The sequence below is a fragment of the Mercenaria mercenaria genome, chromosome 4 (genome assembly GCF_021730395.1).
Source record: "Mercenaria mercenaria strain notata chromosome 4, MADL_Memer_1, whole genome shotgun sequence".
NCBI classification, from domain to species: domain Eukaryota; kingdom Metazoa; phylum Mollusca; class Bivalvia; order Venerida; family Veneridae; genus Mercenaria; species Mercenaria mercenaria.
Window position 1 is genome coordinate 5,782,585 of NC_069364.1, and position 20,633 is coordinate 5,803,217.

Genomic DNA, 20,633 nt, shown 5'->3' on the forward strand with positions numbered 1-20,633 from the left:
TTTTGTTGTTTCGTCATTGAGATTAATATGGCCCTAAATTTTGACCTTCCGACACCAAAAACATTAGATGTCATCTACTATTAGAGGTAGTAATCCTATGTAGTTCGGCGACCTTAGGCCTAAGCATTCGTTATTATCAAGTTTTTCAGTCTCAATTGACCTTTACCAACTGACAAGTAACACAACTATATACCCCACTGTCAGTTATCAACAATAAAATTTCTTTTTGCTTCATTTATTCAAATTCAAATCACAAAATGAAACAGACTTAATGTTGCATTTAGATAATATTTGTGATCAAGACACATAAATAAAACATGTATAAATGAAAATATCACAGAAAACTAGCATTAAAGATTCAGTGTGTAAGAGAAATTTTCAGACAAAGGAATAATTCATTAGGTAACAGGAATTTATCTTCATCATATCTTGAAAAACAGTAACTGGGTCTTGAAATATAACTTTCCAGTATATAATGGCCCCTGTTCGTAAGCTCCAAACAAATTCATAAAACATGTAAAAATATGTTCAGTTCTCAAAATAGTTGCTCAATAAAAGATTTTACTGTTAGATCTAACAGTTTTCCATGTTTTTCAGTTAAAAGTCAACATACAAAGTTTTTAAAGTTCCAGTACTACTTAATTTTCAGCAAATAAATGACACCTTTCCAAAATGCATCAGTGACGGAGATCAATGACCTTAAATAAGCGTCTTGTATTATCAAAGTATCTGAATTTTGCAAATTTCTCATGAGAAATAGCGTACTGTCGATATCCATTAAACTTAAGGATTCTAGGCCTGTTTTAGACAACACAACTTTTGATGTATTATTTTTTCCACATCATCAAAAATTCTTTTGAAAACTGGCCAAATATGGTTAAGAAATAGCTGCTTGCAACAAATGAAGTTGGTACTTTTGACAAAATATTGGGTACATAAAATTTATGGTTTTGAGTCCAGTTGGATACAATTTTCTAAAAACAAAATTGTTTAGTCAAGGAGTCTGATATTAAGACAGACATTTTTATGTCTCAGGACAGCTTTTGAAAATTTTTCCTTTACTAGAAAGCTACAGGTAACATGCACTGATACATACTCTGGAGATACAAGTTAATAGGTAAATTTATCATAAGTCTTTGTATCAACACATTATAACTGATAGTCCATATTCACACAGAACCAAATTCCGTCATCCACTCCTCATACTTTTTCAGGTCATCTTTCGACACACTTTTGTTCACTTTTTTCTTGGCTTCCAGGAAATCTTCCATAGATGTCGGCATATTTAACTCTTCCTTGGGAATACGCTTGATCTCATCAGGGGTCAGACCCTTAATTCTACGTCTGAATGACATCATAGCAGCATCCCTGATAAACAAAGACATAAAATATCAGTACGTAAGAACAAATATAAGTAGAATTTTTCATATAAAAAATATTTATTTTTTTAAATTGATAAAAGTCTCCTGACCTTACCACAGAGTTATGATAAAACACTGTAAGAATGGTCTACTGCTCTACAAACTGTTATAGGCACAAGAATGTGAACTGTGTTGTGTCTGAATAAACTTGAATTAATACAAGAGGGCCATGATGGCCCTATATCGTTCACCTGTTATCATTGCACTTGAGGACAAGAAGGTCCTCAGAAAAAATATCTAAGTCCAAAGGACAGGATCAACAAAGGAAAGAAATTTAACCAAAAGAAAAAAAAAATTCTTACAAGGTACAGATATGTCAAAATACATCTAAAAATTGGAGGTACCATCCATGTTGTACCACAGAAAAGTGGTTTTGGTTTTTCCCTACGGCAAATAATAAAAAAGTTACTAAAAAGAAGCTATTTATAGTAACGTAAAAGGGAAGTAATTAAAAAAAAAATTGTTGTAAGTGAACAAAAGAAGGATCTGCCAAATAAATCTTTTAACATATTAAATGAAATTTCAGATCAGTATCTTCATTAGTTACTGACATATATCCATTTTAATTTGAAATAAAGGGAGGTAATTTGACATAAAATCAGTCCATAGTTATCTACCCTCATTGGCTCAGTCCAACTAATGACAATAATGAAATTTCAAATAAGTCAGAACCTGCAAGTGCCGACATGCTTGATTGCTTTGATTCTTATGATTTGTAACAGATTGTACATCGGTTTCGTCAGAATTTGTTACACTGTACGTGTTTAAGTGTGTATATAACTGTCTTCTGCCAAACTATAGGACATTTTAAAATTGCAGGACTAATGAAGTCTGTTGCAAGACTAGTAACAATTGTGAGTCACTAGTTCTGCAGGGCGAGTTGTCTCTTGAAATAATTTTATCCCCCTGATACCTACTTACATCTGTCAGATTTGTTGCAAGGTCTCTATCTAGTTTGAGACACTTTACAAATCCTGCCTGAGTGCCCATTTCATTCTGGATGTGTGATACACGAAAAACTGGGAATAAAAAGCCAATAAACTATGCTATTACGGCAGCATTGCACACTTATTTCAGCCAATGTGGTCTGATTAATCGCTAAATTCATTGCATTACTGATTTCTACCGGGAAAATGCACTTGTACTGCATTACAACAGAAAATTCCACTTGTCCCCGGTATTTTTCTATTTAATGCGAGCGAAGGAGTGGAATTTTTGTCCACTGGGTAATATGATTTATTTTCATACCGTACAATTCTGATCAGAAAAACCTAACAGAGTACAGAATCTTAAATGGCCATTCATTTCACAAAATCTTGCTGTGAAGCCAAGAATCTGTTAAGATATTGTATTAAACTGAGAATTTACCTGCAGACATTGGTTATATCAGCTCCAGAGTAACCATCTAAAACCTTGGCAACCTCCATCAGATCTACATCACTGGCAAGTGGCACTTCTTTCAAATTGATTTTCAACAGTTCCACCCTTCCTTCAACTATACAAAAAATACTGTTTCTGTAAAATAAGTCTGTCAAACTATACTTGAATATCTACACTACACAGGCATTGATTGATACAACAATTAGACGAAGAATTTAAAATATTATTTGTCATACTGTATCACTGGTAAGTTTTTCCAATGTTTGTAAATTATGTTCAAGTACTATAATATATGCTTGCCAATTCAATATAAAAATATTTCAGTACATCTGATATTTGGCCTATTTCTCCTGTATTTTCCTATATGGGCCGTACAACACTAACCTGTAGGAAGTGGAATGTAGATTCTCTTTTCCAGACGTCTACGCAAGGCTTCATCCAAGTCCCATGGGAAGTTGGTGGCCGCTAACACCATGACAATCTTGGAAGAATCTTCACCAGCACATGCTCCTGCTACACCTATCAAACAAAATGGCACAGCTCATACTAAATTGTCAAATAAAACAACACTTGCTTTTGTAACTGTTACAGAATAGAAGATAAATTCATGATGGCCATTAATTATGGTGCAGTAAATCATCTGACCTTGACCTGCTGACCTTGCTGCTGAACAAGACTGATGCAAATCCAAGAGACTCAGGAGATGATGTGGTGTAAAGAATTTTCTAATTCAAATTCAAGCTTTGTTTTAGATGAGTTAATACACTGTGGGGAATCGCATGATCAAAATAATCTCTAAACCTAAAGTTATATTTTGAAGAACATTAATAAATTTTCTATCATGATAAGATATGAAATAAAAACATATGACTGATGAAAATTGTTAAATTATTATGTAATTGACAATAATGATAGGTATCCTGTAATTACAAACACTAAGGAAAATAAGAAGTCTAAGTTTCTTGAAGTGTTCCAGATAATCAGAAGGTGACTGAGATTGAAATCTATGTAGTTTTAGGATACTTCTATGTTGCCATATGATAGGCTATATTTTAGATTTACACCAAAAGTTGCTTCAGTATTATCCCATACTTATTCATAAATTTATTTCGGTTTAGAGATTATTTTAATGATGTGATTCCCCACAGTGTAACAAGAGCCATGTTAGACATGGCTTATCCCCCCGCCTGGCATATTATAACTGAAGGCTAAAGTTCCTGGCAAGTTAGTATCTGAAAGTATTAATTTTGGGGAAAGCTTTGAAGAACCGTTTAGTTGTGGTCGGCATCAGGGGTTTTAAAGATGTGGAAGGAAGAATAAGTCAGTGGTGAGCAGGTTTACTGCTAAATTTTATTAATTTTCATGAACAGTATAGCTATGATGTTTTTCTATATGACTACTGTAAAAAGAAGGAATGGAAAGCTAACAGGGAACAAGAGTGTCAGAATGTCACAATATACGCCCGTCACAGCAAATTTCTTTACTCTAGCAGCTGTATTTGCCAATGGAATTTTAATTTTGTGGTTGTTTAGTAATCATTGTAAGTCTTTTGTTTTTCTAAGTCCACAAAAAAACTCCTTACCAGGTAGAGATACCTTAAAATACACCTAAAATTGGAAAGTAACATCTATGTTGTACCACAGAAAAGTGGTCTTGTTTTTTCCCTACGGTCAATTATAAAAATGATACAATATAAGTTATTTATAAGTAACAACTAAGGGAAGTTAATCTTATTATTAGTTAAAGTTAAAGTTATTATTAAAAAAAAAAAAAAAAAAAAAAAAAAATTGTAAGTCCACCCAAAAATCTTTACCAGGTAGAGATTGGTCAAAATACACCTCAAAACTGGATGTAGCATGCATGTTGTACTACAGAAAAGTGGTCTCGATTTTTCCCTACAACTAGTAATGAAAAAGTTACAATAAAAGCTATTTAAAATAACAACAAAGGGAAGTAATTCTAAAGAAGGGAACTGCGCATGACACTTCGTCTCGTGATGGTATATAATTGTGCCAAGTTACATCAAAATCCCTCCATGCATGAAGAAGAAATGCTTCGGACAAAGTCATTCTTGTATCTGACCTTTGGCCTCTAAGTGTGACCTTGACCTTAGACCTAGGGACCTGGATCTTGCGCATGACACTCCGCCTCGTGGTGGTGAACATTTGTGCCAAGATATATCAAAATCCCTCTATGCATGAAGAAGAAATGCTCCGGACAAGGTTTTCATTCTTGTATCCTTTGACCTCTAAATGTGACCTTGACCTTAGACCTAGGGACCTGGTTCTTGCACAAGACACTCTGCCTCGTGGTGGTGAACATTTGTGCCAAGATATATCAAAATCCCTCCATACATGAAGAAGATATGCTCCGGACAAAATTTTTTAAGAAAATAATATAAAGGGGAATAATTAAAACAAGAGGACCATGATGGTCCTGAATCGCTCACCTCTTCCCACATGACCCAGTTTTGAGTATGACTCCCTTTTTTCTATTATTTGACATAGTGACCTAGTTTTTGAGCTCATGTGACCCAGTTTTGAACTTGACCTAGATATTATCAAGATAAAAATTCTGACCAATTTTCATGAAGATCCATTGAAAAATATGGTCTCTAGAGAGGTCACAAGGTTTTTCTATTATTTGACCTATTGACCTAGTTTTTTAAGGCTCGTGACCCAGTTTCAAACCTGACCTAGATATCATCAAGGTGAACATTCTGAACAATTTTCATGCAGATCCATTCAAGGGTATGGCCTCTAGAGAGGTCACAAGGTTTTTCTATTTCAAGACCTACTGACCTAGTTTTTGATCGCAGTTGACCCAGTTTCAAACTTGTCCTAGATATCATCAAGATAAACATTCAGACCAATTTTCATACAGATCCCATGAAAAATATGGCCTCTAGAGAGGTCACAACATTTTTTCATTATTTGACCTACTGACCTACTTTTTGATGGCACGTGACCCACTTTCGAACTTGACCTAGATATCATCAAGATTAACATTCAGACCAATTTTCATACAGTTCCCATGAAAAATATGGCCTCTAGAGAGGTCACAAGGTTTTTCTATTATTTGACCTACTGACCTAGTTTTTGATGGCACGTGACCCACTTTCAAACTTGACCTAGATATCATCAAGATGAACATTCTGACCAATTTTCATGAAGGTCTCATGAAATATATGGCCTCTAGAGAGGTCACAAGGTTTTTCTATTTTTAGACCTACTGACCTAGTTTTTGATCGCACGTGACCCAGTTTCGAATCTGAACTAGATATCATCAAGATGAACATTCAGACCAACTTTCATACAGATCCCATGAAAAATACGGCCTTTAGAGAGGTCACAAGGTTTTTCTATTATTTGACCTACTGACCTAGTTTTTGAAGGCACATGACCCAGTTTCGAACTTGACCTAGATATCATCAAGGTGAACGTTCTGACCAATTTTCATGAAGATCTTGTGAAATATATGGCCTCTAGAGAGGTCACAAGATTTTTCTATTTTTAGACCTACTGACCTAGTTTTTGACCGCACGTGACCCAGTTTCAAACTTGACCTAGATATCATCAAGGTGAACATTCTGACCAATTTTCATGAAGATCTTGTGAAATATATGGCCTCTAGAGAGGTCACAAGGTTTTTCTATTTTTAGACCTACTGACCTAGTTTTTGATGGCACATGACCCAGTTTCGAACTTGACCTAGATATCATCAAGATGAACATTCTGACCAACTTTCATAAAGATCCCATGAAAAATGTGACCTCTAGAGTGGTCACAAGCAAAAGTTTACGGACGGACGCACGCACGGACGGACGGACGGACGACGGACGACGGACACCGCACGATCACAAAAGCTCACCTTGTCACTTTGTGACAGGTGAGCTAAAAATAGGCAAGGAAGAGTTATTGTTCTTGCACACTGCACTTCCTCCCAATGTGTTCTATCAGTGTATGAAGTTTGAAGAAAATCCCTCCAGTACTTTTCAAATTATGCTCCGGACAAAGATCGTTGCGGACGGACGCACGCACGCACGGAGAGCATTTCTAATATCCCCTTCGCCTTTGGCGGGGGGATAAATAAAATGACTACTTAACAATCACGGCAATGAACAAACAGGATATTTGAAACATTGACCAGTATATAACAATGATTTAAGAAATACTGTTATCAAAACTAAAATTTTCAATCAACAACTGGCTTTTTTTTGCTTGTATTAAACGTTTCATGCCATTAGAGACAGCAGTTTAAATCCCAGGGTGCACAACTTCACTTGCTAAACAACAATAGTTTAAAGTGTCATGTCTCTAGGTCAAATACTTTTTCAGAGTCTTGTGACACACTGCAAGGCTCTTATGCATATTTCTGACTAAGTCAAGAGCCATAACTCTGGTCTGGCAGAGTGAAAAAGAAGCAAGAGTGCAAGGATGTCACAAAATATGCCTAATTCAAGGGCCGTAATTCAAGAGTGCCTGGGGCGATTTGGCTGGTTATCGAACTTGGTCGAGATATTATGCCAACAAACATTGTCAGCAAGTGTGGTGAAGATTGGATGAAAATTGTTAGACTTAGAGAGTGGACAAGGCTAAATTTGCAGTTTTTCAAGTAATTTAAGGGCCATAATCCAAGAGTGCCAGGGGCGACTTGGCTGGTTATCGAAGCTGGCCGAGATATTATGCCCACAAAAAATGTAAACAAGTTTGGTGAAGATCGGATGAAAACTGTTTGACTTAGAGAGCGGACATTCTTTGGACGCCGACCACCCACCGCCACGAGTGTTCACATAATACGCCCTGTGGCGGGGTCAATTTTCCGGGCTCAATGATTTGAACAAACTTGGTAGAGGTCCACTAGGCAATGCTTCACACCAAATATCTAAGCTCTAGGGCTTCTGGTTTTTGAAAAGAAGATTTTTGAAGTTTTTCCTTTCGGTTGCCATGGCAACCAGAGTTCAGCATGGAATTCAATTCTTTGAATAATTTTTGTAGAGCTTCACCCAAGGAACATTCTTGTGAAGTTTGGATGAAATTGGCCTAGCGGCTTATGAGGAGATGTTGTTTAAAGTAAAAGTTTACGGACAACGGACGCCGGACGGTGAGTGATCAGAATAGCTCACCCTGAGCCTTTGGTTCTGGTGAGCTAAAAAATATTTCTATTTTTAGCTCTAGTGGCCAATAAAACTGACTAAGCTCCCCTCCACCATACAATGAAGCCTCAGACCAAGTTTGGTGAAGATCCATGAAGAGGTTGTTTAAAAGTATTTCTATTTTTAGCTCTAGTGGCCAATAAAACTGACTAAGCTCCCCTCCACCATACAATGAAGCCTCAGACCAAGTTTGGTGAAGATCCATGAAGAGGTTGTTTAAAAGTATTTCTATTTTTAGCTCTAGTGGCCAATAAAACTGACTAAGCTCCCCTCCACCATACAATGAAGCCTCAGACCAAGTTTGGTGAAGATCCATGAAGAGGTTGTTTAAAAGTATTTCTATTTTTAGCTCTAATGGCCAATAAAACTGACTAAGCTCCCCTCCACCATACAATGAAGCCTCAGACCAAGTTTGGTGAAGATCCATGAAGAGGTTGTTTTGAAGTATTTCTATTTTTAGCTCTAGTGGCCAGTAAAACTGACTAAGCTCCCCTCCACCATACAATGAAGCCTCAGACCAAGTTTGGTGAAGATCCATGAAGAGGTTGTTTAAAAGTATTTCTTTTTTAAGCTCTAGTGGCCAATAAAACTGACTAAGCTCCCCTCCACCATACAATGAAGCCTCAGACCAAGTTTGGTGAAGATCCATGAAGAGGTTGTTTAAAAGTATTTCTATTTTTAGCTCTAATGGCCAATAAAACTGACTAAGCTCCCCTCCACCATACAATGAAGCCTCAGACCAAGTTTGGTGAAGATCCATGAAGAGGTTGTTTAAAAGTATTTCTTTTTTAAGCTCTAGTGGCCAATAAAACTGACTAAGCTCCCCTCCACCATACAATGAAGCCTCAGACCAAGTTTGGTGAAGATCCATGAAGAGGTTGTTTAAAAGTATTTCTATTTTTAGCTCTAATGGCCAATAAAACTGACTAAGCTCCCCTCCACCATACAATGAAGCCTCAGACCAAGTTTGGTGAAGATCCATGAAGAGGTTGTTCAAAAGTATTTCTTTTTTAAGCTCTAATGGCCAATAAAACTGACTAAGCTCCCCTCCACCATACAATGAAGCCTCAGACCAAGTTTGGTGAAGATCCATGAAGAGGTTGTTTAAAAGTATTTCTATTTTTAGCTCTAGTGGCCAATAAAACTGACTAAGCTCCCCTCCACCATACAATGAAGCCTCAGACCAAGTTTGGTGAAGATCCATGAAGAAGTTGTTTAAAAGTATTTCTTTTTTAAGCTCTAGTGGCCAATAAAACTGACTAAGCTCCCCTCCACCATACAATGAAGCCTCAGACCAAGTTTGGTGAAGATCCATGAAGAGGTTGTTTAAAAGTATTTCTTTTTTAAGCTCTAGTGACTCCTAAAATGAGCCGAGTGCACCCATCTTAATAAATTTTGGAGCAGATCTTACTATGATGTTACAGATCAAGTTAAATGAAGATCCATCAAGCAGTAAATGAGAAGAAGTTGCTTAATGGTACTTCCATTTTTAGCTCTAGCAGCCACTTAAAGGGGCCAAAGCATCCCCATTTGAACAAAATTGGGAGAAGACCTTACAATGATACTACAAACCAAGTTTGATGAAGATCCATGATGTGGTTCATATGAAGAAATAGTTTAAAGTTTTAGCTACAGTGACCCAAAAATAACTTGAATAAAATTGGGAAAGGACCCAACAATGCTGCTTCATACTGTTCATGAGAAAACATAATTTAAAGGTATTTTTATTTCCAGCTCTAATGGCCCCTTCAAGGTGTCAAGTTCTCCCCGTTTGAACAATTTTTCAGAGGAATTTATAATGATGCTACAGTTCAAGTTTGATGAAGATCCATAAAACAATTCATTGGAAGTTGTTTAAAGGTATTTAAGCTCTAGCAGCCCCTAGAAGGTCCAAGCACACCCCCTCTCTATTTGAACAGAATTGGGAGTGGACCTTACTATCATGCTACAGACCAAGTTTGATGAAGATCCATTGAGTGATTATCAGAAAAATTGCTATAGTTCTAAAGTGGCCAAACACCACCGCTAAGCACAACACAGGATGATGGATGCTGGAATATCCACCTATTCTAAAAGCACACCCTCAACAAAGTTCAGGTGACCTAAAAAAAGAGTGCTTGTACAGTATGGTATCAAAAAATTAAATTTACCATCCATTTGTATGAGAAGTTCTGACTTGACACGTCTGCTGGCTTCATGTTCGGAACCAGAGCCTCTTTTGGAGCAAATTGAGTCTATTTCATCTATGAAGATTGTACTGGGAGCATAGAATCGTGCCTGTAACATGGTATATTTTTACGTATAATTGTATCAACTACAGAACACATTCTGCAAAAACATTGGAACATAATAACATTCTGAGAGTAAGTTAGTCACTAAATTTCAAACAAAAGTGTTTCATACAAGACAGATAGCATATCATCTACCAAATCAAAAGAATATCAGCATGTTCCCTTGGGAAACTAGCCTGCAGACAGTACAAAGCTATAAGATGTGCAAAATCTGTTTTATACTACCTTTTAAAACTTAATACAATGTAGTGGTTACCTGTTTAACTGAAAAGGATAATATATTACTAGCTATAACAAGAATGCAACAAATTTGACAGTATGAAAGTAAACAAGAGCTCTCCATTACTTCCTATAGCTGAGATAAAAAGCACTGCAGTGTACCAGTAAAAGTTAGACATGGTTTATACAGAACTATGAGACAAAATTCAAACAATTTAAAGGACTTTTCAAGAACTATGATTATTTTCTTCAAAACACGTCTATAAATCTAAGTGCAAGCAACTTCTTTCAACTATTTCCAAAAAACAGAGTAATAGCAGAAATACCACTCTTTGTGAACTGCAATAAACTCATAACTGATCACAGGCCACATCATGATCCTTAAGTGAGGAAGTAACATATTTCCTTTCAAGTCTTCTTCATCTCTTTTCTATCTTATTTTTAAGTCTATTCTTTCAATAAAGCAAGTTGCTGACATATTTTTCAAGCCCTTCTTGGTAAAATTCAAAGATTTTTTTCCCAGAACTGAAGTCCTTTTTTAGGTTTTGTATTCTCAAAACGTTTTATTGAAGTGTCATCAAATTCAATGACTTTTCAAGGTCTGAATGAACCCTGGTCAGAGTGACACATGCACCGGTCTGTTTATCAAAATGCAGTTTTACAAGAAATATTGCTGCCACATAAGGAACATGAAGTTCCTCTTTTCCGAAAATATAAAGATAGAAATCACATGTATCGGATTAAATACAAATAAAATACTAGCCTGATTACAGTGTTAATAGTTTTACAAAATTCTGTTTAAATATTTTCTCTTGACTGCATTTGTTAAAAGCATACAGCTATCAAGTAAATCATGATGCAATTTCTTTCATTTACAATTAGCTTACACTGCTTTGTCTGGCCTATCCACCAGTATCTATATTTCATGTAGTTTTCAAATGTTTTGGAAAACATTCACTTCATATACACACTAAAGTCAAGACCTCTGATTTGATTATCAGATGCTTTCTGTATTGAGCTTGCCTGTCTGTAAAAAGTTATGGTTATATTCTATGCATAAAAAAATATGAGACTTTCCACTGAAAGATCATATAAAACAACATTTCAGTGCATTTTAAATGAATAAAATATAGATTCTGAGAAACTCCTTGTCATTTCAACCAATTAACCTACCATTTCAAACAGCAAACGAACCAACTTTTCTGATTCTCCATGCCATTTGGAAGTGAGAGCTGCTGATGATATGTTAAAGAATGTTGTCCCACATTCCGTAGCTACACCCTTCGCCAACAGTGTCTTCCCAGTGCCTGGTGGGCCTACCATCAACACCCCCTGGTGGTGAGAGACAAACAAAGGGCTGCAACTCTTGTGGTTATTGATATAAATTTAATCCAGGGCATGACATGCTGATGAAATCTTGAAAAATATTCAGCTTTGCACAATTTCTTGATATATACGAGATGGGTACAACCATTATTACTAAAGCATTCATTTATAACACCTAAAGTTCCAAAATTAAACAAAACTATGTGAAAATTCATAAACAACTTTCGGAATTCATGATTAAAATTCTTGTTCTTGTTCTTTCTGACAGAACATGTTCTCAAAATTTCACCAGCATCATGATATATATACCCAGTTCTATGTTAGTGCTTCTGCCAGCAAGTGCCACTCATGTACTTTCTTACCATTTCGAACAGCAAACAGACCATTTTTTCAGATTCACCTCGGTATTTTGATGTAAGACTTGCAGCAGAACAATTAAAGAAAGTAGTTCCACACTCAGTGGCGACCCCTTTTGCTAACATTGTCTTTCCTGTACCTGGTGGTCCTATCATACATACGCCCTAGAATATCCATCAGTTAACACTAGAATCTGTAAACTTGTGGTAGAGATTGTCGAAAGTCCTTTATTGCAAAATGTAGGAGAAATTATAGCATATAAAATCAATGAATGAAATATAGCATTACTTAGAATTACTATTGTCTTGGGTCAAATGGAGACTATGCAGGCCAAGAGTGTGCGCCTCACAGCATTATTTCAGGCACATGGGTAAAACCACCAAACATGCACGATCTAGCTGAAAAATTTCCTCACATAACAAGCGGGGCTCAAACCTACAATAGGGCAGAGGTTCAGTCAGCAACATTAACCACTCCAGACATGCAGACCCCTTGTATAATACATGTACAGATTGAATTAATTGGAAAATGTTAATGATACATCATCCTTTTATTTCAAATATAACTATACAATAATCTTTTTTTAAAACTACAATATGGCAAAAATATCTAAAAGAAGTGTTTTGACTCTAATGAACAGAACTATAATTGCTACATCTTGCATGCCACAGAGCAGACAAAATGGTATGTCAAACAGTGACCATCAAACAAATTTACAGAACATAAATGAATAAATCATGCATTTTAAACTTCTACATTAATTTATCAAAAAAATGTGACCAAAAGTATATTATAAAATTAATTAATATTGTTTGAAACTTATTTTTAATATAATATTTAACAACCATGACCTAAAGTTTAGACATGTTCACAGCAGTGTCGCCTAGACAACACAGGTAAAAGAGGTAAGATTCTGTAAGTTCTACCTTCCAAGGTCTACGTATACCCTTGAAGAAATCTGGGATGATGAGAGGAAGGACAACAGCTTCTTGTAGCAGTTTCTTTGCTTCCACCAGATCTGCTATATCATCCCTATATGTAACACAAATACACCTATTATATACAATAACTGGACAACAACCATCATCTATATACCAGAAATTATAAATATATTGTTAGAAATATGTAAATTTATCACTCTACCATAAAAAAAAATTTGTTACATATTTCAGCTTAATTTTTATACTATCGACAGTACTCGGAAATAAAATATTTTTCAAGTATCTATCTTATCTTAAAATGAAAAATTGTTTTAAAATTAAGACTAAGGTTTTATCAAAATCAGAATAAGGTTTTATCAAAATATTTTATATAAACATGCTAGGTCTGTTATAAATGTTTACATATCAGAAGCTTACTATACTGGTAACTAAAATCTAACATGTGTAATAATTGTACCCTAACAAACATTAAGATTTCCATCTAAATTCATCAAATTCCTTTCTAGGACACTATAAAATAAAATATAACTTACCAGTGTACATTGGGATTTTTCTGTACAATATCCCTCTCTAAATTCTCAACCAAACCTTTATCATGTCCGGCCGGATCAAACTTTTTCTCATCACCATCCTCCTGAAATTGGTAAAAAAACTGAGCTTAACAGTGAAACACAACTGATTCAAACTAGAACTGTCACAGGAGTGACTCGTACCCCCACCATACGGTCTTGTCACAGAAGAATGGCAACCATAAGAAATCTTAAAAATACTTAGTCTTTGGAGTACTTCATCCTGGGCTTCAACATATAAGTAATACTAGTAAATATATTAAATCTCTAATATTTGAGATACACTAAAAGTGAATACAAAAAAGTGTCTTACTGACCCATGTTACCACAGAAAAATGTATTTACTTTTTACATAGGACTTATAATAAAAAAGTTATAAAATACCTTAAATATTGAAAATCTAAAAATAGGATTTCTAAAAATAGACTATTTCCTGGAAACTCAGTACAAAAGTTAAAAAAAGGTTACTTCCCTTCGGCTCTAAGCCAATCAGAATGAGATATAGTGAAAATACATCAAAATTAACCTTAAATTCTAGGTAAAAGGGGACACAATTCAAGAAAAAATAGTGTCAGAGTTATGCACCTTGTGTCACATGATGTGGGTGATGAGGTGGAACATCTATTTTAAGTTTGCATCAAATTCATTTTGTAATAACTGAGATAGAGTGAAAATACATCAAAATCAACCTAAATTTAAAGTAAAAGGGGACATAATTCATAAAAAATTATGTCAGAGTTAAGCACCTTATGTCACATGATCTGGGTGATGAGGTGGAACAACTATTTTAAGTTTGAATCAAATCCATTTAGTAATAACTGAGATATAGTGAAAATACAACAAAATTAACCTTAAATTCTAAGTAAAAGGGGACATAATTCATGAAAACTTGGTGTCAGAGTTATGCACCTTGTGTCACATGATGTGGGCACATGATGTGGGTGATGAAGTGGAACATCTATTTTAAGTTTGAATCAAATCCATTCAGTAGTAACTGAGATATAGTGAAAATACATCAAAATCAACCTTAAATTCTAAGTAAAAAGGGGCATAATTCATAAAAAATTGGTGTCAGAGTTATGCACCTTGTGTCACATGATGTGGGTGATGAGGTGGAACATCTATTTTAAGTTTGAATCAAATCCATTTAGTAATAACTGAGATATAGTGAAAATACAACAAAATTAACCTTAAATTCTAAGTAAAAGGGGACATAATTCATGAAAACTTGGTGTCAAGAGTTATGCACCTTGTGTCAAATGATGTGGATGACTAGGTGGAACATGTATTTTAAGTTTGAATCAAATCCATTTCGTAATAAATGAGATAATAGATTTCGGGACGCGACGGGACGCTACGCGACCCGACGGGACGCGACAAAACTGACTCCTATATACTCCCCTCAAACATGTTTGGTGGGGGTATAACAAGTCATTCTTATATTGATACGAAAGTAATAACATTGGTTTGTAATAAACTTATGATCTTGACATTAAAACTTTCCAGATTACTTTGAATGCAGCCAAGTAAATCATTATTGTTTAAACCAGAACCAAAACCAATGTGCTTTTCAAAACCATTTTGTACAATTTTTTTTAGATGTTCATTCCATTACTCTGTCAGATATATTAGTCTCACAATGGTAAAAAATCTTAAAAGATTCTTATATTTTATTTTTTTGAAAACAACTGAAAATAACAAACAAAAACTTGAAAATATCTTTTTTTAAGTGGGTTTAATGTCTTATCAACACAATTATAGGTCATATGGTGACTTTCCAGCTTTTGATGGAGGAGGAAGGCCCTAGGTGCCCCTTTGTGCATTATTAATTTATTTCATCATGGGCAAGCACCTGGACAGAACCATCTTCCTTCTGTAAGAGATGGATGGCTTCCTTACATGAATGTGGAAAGAGTTTTGTTCAAAGTTAACAAAAAAATCAAATTCATCTAGACGTCCAGTATTACCAGTATTTAAAGCCCATTACTGGAGAACAACAAAATAACTATACACATACAGACACATACCACTTTCTTTTCCTTTCCTTTATTATCCCTGCCCCTATCTGCAGGTCGGCCACCACCACCACCACCACCATACCTCCCCCTTCTGTCATCTGGTGTATTACCGCTTGGTTTTGACCTGTATCTGTTGCTTGGCTCATACTTCTTTGGTGCCGGTCGCTGTACACCACCTCTTATATTTGGTGATGGTCTATAAAGGTAAGCATGCATCTTTAAGAGTGCTTTAAATATATCCAACAATTTTTTCAAACTATCTTGTACAATGCAAGAGGGGTTACACTAAAACTTCATAAACACGCTTAACTCTAAATGCACTAAATTTTAGCATAACAAACTTTTTGCAATGCCCCATCAGCGGAAAAGTTTAAAGCAGTATTTAATGTCTAGTACTGTAAGTTCAGCATTTAGACTGATTTTCATTTCTTTTAAGTTTACATACACAGCAGAATGAGTGCTGGATATACTACCTTTACAACTAAAATCTGTAAATGAAACGCTTATAATCAAAACTTGTATATATAATACGAAGTAGATCACTTTAAACTGATTAGTCACTGCACCATTCAAAATGTGGGGTTTTTTACTGCCATCTTTTACCTATTTTCAACAGGTGTTGGAGGTGGCCAGACATCTGGGTCACGGGTAGGTTCTTCATGTCTGGAATAGTCGTCAAATGGTGAACCATAGTCGTGTTGAGAAAATCCTGATCTACCGTCTGTTTTAAAGCTGGCTAGTGTATTCTGTATGTCCTTCACTTGTTCATATTCAGTGTTGATCTCCGACCTTACCTATACCAAGAATATTTAAATTTCATGTATTGTTAAATATGTGATATTAAAATGATTAAAATATATAATACCCGGTGACATTCTGGTTAACTTATTAGTTTTCCATTAACACTGGACTGTTTGCAATATAACAAACATGGCTTTTTTCCATACTCGCATATAATCTAAATCTGTAAAAAGTTTTAATATCTGCCAGGAAATTTAACAAATACATGTATACCTGGAAAAAACTTTCTTTTAAAACAATGCAAGTGTATTATTCAAATCTACAAGTAAATTAATATCAGTATTTGTAGACAAAAGTAAAACTGAAATTGATAATCAATGTTTATAACTGAGAAATGGGAGATATATAATCTACTGAGAAATAGAAGATATAATATTGTTTTAACTGAATTTCAACCACCTATGTATAGCTTTAAGGGAAAGAACAATATCAAATGCTCATTTTTTTTTAGTAATATTTACTTCAAATTTTGAAGTTATTATGTCTGATGTCATGGGAATGAAATAAAGCCATTACATTATTTGGGTATATCACTAGTGTAATACAGCTTTGACGTTGACATGACATTGTATGTTGGATGTTGGTCAAACTGACTTGGTCTATAGTAGCCTTTAGTAGGTCAAGAAAGCTGAAATTTTGATATTTCAGCCAAAAAAAAATTACATGTGATAAAAAAAATTATTACATCCGACTTTGTCCACATTAAATTTATCTAACTTGTTTAATAAAATCAATAAGATGCTCGGCACAGCCTAGCATTTTATTATTTTATTGAACTCACTTTATAAATTCAATATGAAGGGACACTCATGAAATATCCTCTATTTATCAAAAATATTATCCTGGTATGTTCTATGATCAATGTTTTTCTCACATATCTTACAGTACAGCTGATAAAGTTGACAATACAAAGCAATACCTGTTGCCATTTATTTCTTCTTGGAGCATCTTTTATAGTTACAAGTAGTTTCTGAATTTGCTGAAGCACGCCCTGGTAATAGACGAGTGACGTGTCATAGCTACCAAACAGTGCGTTCTCTCTTGCCAACTTTGTGTTCTCACATATATCTGTGTAGCTGGTGGTCATTCTTTAACCTTTAACCTACAATATCAATTCAAATGTTACCACATATCAAAAAGGTTCATTGGTAAATAATCTGTACTTTGCAATAGGACAAAAGCCTTAAGGGTGTAAAAGCACCAACCAAGCTCAGATCAATTCTCATTCTGGGTATGATTTATTTAGTCTAGCCCAAGCCTAGACATCTTGGCTTGAACGACTTTGCCATTCTATAAATCTAAGTTTACATACAGTTTTAACTAATACCCTTGTTAAACTTTTATAAATCCTTTTATCTATTGTTACTTTGCATATAACCACTATCTTTTAGGAATTTGCTAGGTGTCCTGTAACCAGACCTCTACACCTAAAGTCTAGAGGTCCATTATTCAATACACATGTACTACTACATGTATGTACTGTATTGCCAGTGTATAATTTCTAAGGAAAATATATGATCAACTGTCATGAAGTTGCCATTATCAAGTGATTTTTGCAAATTTTGTTTTATTAACAGATCTCACTCAAGGTTGGTGATAAGCTGAATACGAAAGTTTATCAGTGATTTTCCATTATCTTGTCTCCTACGACGTCACGTGGAGACAGGATATATTCCATATCCTGCTAGTACATTTCAGATATGAATTTTGATTTTAAAAAAATGGCTGCCGCTTTGTTAATTTACAAAATATTAGATTATGGCATGTAAGTAAAGGGTAGTCGGCAAGATAAAATTGTTACACAGCTTGTTGGTGACAGGATACGGGATATAGCGCTTTCAAATTTGATCAAATATTTTACTTAATAGCATGTTTAAAATGAAATGTCACATTAAACAACAGTTACTGTCTTGATTAATAAGTTGGTTATTCGCTTTGCAAAATAATTTGCAATCATTTCCGTACCTCTAGACAAGACTGTTAGGGGTTTTCTAGGGGTACGGACCTCCGTTTTTCTAGAGATTAAGGGTCATTTACATTTCAGTTTTTTTTGAAAATGAAATAACAAATAAGACTTCATCAGTATTGACCTTAAACTTAGATCTAAATGGTTTACCGATAACAACGTTCATCCGATTTGTTACAGTTTCCTTCGAAACGTAAATAACCGAGGAACACCAAATAAATCACAAGGATTCGAACTGGCAGAAAAAAAAGATAAAAAGATTTTAAAAAATAATATTAGATCTAGATATGTTGTGAAAAAAACTATTTTTAATGATAATTAACCCTTAAGGTATTTACGTTTTCCACACATTTGGTAGCCGTTACGAGATACAAGGACGTTTTCACAAACAGTTTCTTTTACTTAATGTCGGTTAATTGATTATTAAACAATCAGTTCCGTGCCGATTATCATTATATCTTGTTAAATAACAAAATAAATAGGTTCATTTTATTATGCCTATTTTTTTCCTGCTGAATTTCATCAGGGTCACTCAAAATGGAAGACCCTGATTTCATATATAATTTATTCAACGGTTAGATTCACATATTAATCTGTTTTCAACAGTTTGTTTTACAATAAACTAATCTGCACGGAACAGTATATTCATTTGGAGTTCCTCGGTTATTTAGGTTTTGAAAGAAAAGGTAAACAATCGGGTGAACGCTGGTATCTGTAAATCATTTAAATCCAAGTTTTAAGTGAACACTGGTTAAGTCTTACTTGTTATTTCATTTTCAACAAAATTTAAGATGTAACTAACCCTAAATCTCTAGAAAAACAGGTCCATATCCCTAGAAAACCCTAACAGGATTGTCTAGAGGTACGGATCCGTACCTGTAGAATCAGATTCTAGAGGTAAGGATCCGTACCCCTAGACACTTCCTTTTGAATAAGAGACTTAAATCTTAATGATTCCTTCAAACGGCATAAAGCAAAAGCATTTCTGGAAAACATGTTGTAGTTATGCAATGGCAATAATTTCTATTCAAATAAATTTTATTTAAATTATTAAATAATCAAGGCCTTGGTGTTTATCATCTGATTTGCCACATGCACTGATGCATCAGAAATCGTAACAGATTACTGAGAAATATGCAGATTAAGTCTGGACGTGTTGGGACAGCGACAGGCTTTCCTGAAACATCCTATTATTTGGACTAGTAGATGTTCCATGACAAAGGACATAATAATACCGCTGGGGCAGCGGTCTGTCTCTCTGTGTACGAAAATGACAAGCTGAAGTTGTTTTGACGTGCAGAACTGTGTAATATTTCACAGTCAAGTAAATTAATGCAAATAAACGTGATTTCATGTAAAATTTATCCCGACTACCGGTAACTTTACAAGATAAGCGTATGAAAATCTGGTCTTCAAAATCGCAAAAAAATGATGCTCGCGGAAACATATGACAACTAAATAAAATGCAAGCTTTCAAAGTTTCAAACAAAATTATGGATTAAATGGCTATCTAATAGCTGTTTTTCACCTCTTTTCCTAAAGCTTACTGTATAAGCAACATATCCTACCTTGGAAAAAAATTAACAAAAATTACGATGACGAACTTTGTTTTTGATTGGTCAACTTTAATAAAAACCGCACCCGTACTGAACACTTACTCGGGAAAAATCGGTTCTGTTCGAAATTGCGTACGTTGACGATCTACTGCCTCTCGATTGCGGTGAGCTCGGTATCTATAGTAATCACTTTTTTTGGCGTGTCGTTGTATGTGCGTCCGTGCGTCCATGCGTGCGGCCGTCCGATTTTGTCCGGACCATAACTTTGACATGCATGGACCAATCTTGTTTATATTTGGCATGAATTTACCTCAATGAGAAGGAGTGTCATGCGCAAACCCCATGTTCCTACCTGAAAGGTCAATGTCACAGTTGGAGGTCAAACGTCAAATTGAAGTTTGTCTTCATGCATGGTGGGATTTTGATGTAACTTGGCATGAATGTTCATCCAATTATGAGACGTAGTGTCATTCGCAAGAACCAGGTCCCTAGGTCTAAGGTCAAGGTCACACGTAGAGGCCAAAGGTGATGGCGGGCTCGACATTCTGCCCGTGTGCATGCAGAATGTATTACTAGTTTATTGTAAAAAGCGTGAAAACTGAAAATCAAGATGAAAAATGTCAATATATTTTT

General features: G+C 35.0%; 1 protein-coding gene across 3 annotated transcripts; it reads right to left on the reverse strand.

Annotated features, from left to right (window-relative positions):
- Positions 1 to 219: 219 nt before the first annotated feature.
- On the reverse strand, positions 220 to 20,156 carry LOC123550895 (katanin p60 ATPase-containing subunit A1-like). 3 transcript variants are annotated; one of them, XM_045339370.2, is made up of 11 exons: positions 20,013 to 20,156; positions 17,398 to 17,580; positions 16,281 to 16,471; positions 15,687 to 15,873; positions 13,624 to 13,724; positions 13,076 to 13,181; positions 12,155 to 12,313; positions 10,107 to 10,233; positions 3,186 to 3,320; positions 2,790 to 2,916; positions 220 to 1,368 (listed from the first exon to the last, which is right to left on the reverse strand). In XM_045339370.2, the coding sequence occupies exons 2-11, from the start codon at positions 17,563 to 17,565 to the stop codon at positions 1,170 to 1,172; spliced, it is 1,500 nt and encodes a 499-aa protein (XP_045195305.2). In that variant the 5' UTR covers positions 17,566 to 17,580; positions 20,013 to 20,156; the 3' UTR covers positions 220 to 1,169. The 3 variants fall into 3 exon arrangements, with proteins under 3 accessions (XP_045195305.2, XP_045195303.1, XP_045195304.1); XM_045339368.2 differs by lacking the exon at positions 12,155 to 12,313 and adding an exon at positions 11,640 to 11,798 and having other exon boundaries at positions 20,013 to 20,155; XM_045339369.2 differs by lacking the exon at positions 12,155 to 12,313 and adding an exon at positions 11,640 to 11,798 and having other exon boundaries at positions 19,973 to 20,051.
- Positions 20,157 to 20,633: the final 477 nt, after the last annotated feature.

What these genes read in the sequence shown, in the direction of transcription:
- LOC123550895 (XM_045339370.2), bottom strand. Translation starts at nt 17,565, where the DNA reads ATGACCACCAGCTACACAGATATATGTGAGAACACAAAGTTGGCAAGA. An exon ending in AAGGAAAGGAAAAGAAAGTG is followed by an intron (nt 13,725 to 15,686) that starts GTATGTGTCTGT and finishes TACCAATTTCAG; the next exon opens with GAGGATGGTGATGAGAAAAA. An exon ending in CTACATTCCACTTCCTACAG is followed by an intron (nt 2,917 to 3,185) that starts GTTAGTGTTGTA and finishes TTTTTTGTATAG; the next exon opens with TTGAAGGAAGGGTGGAACTG.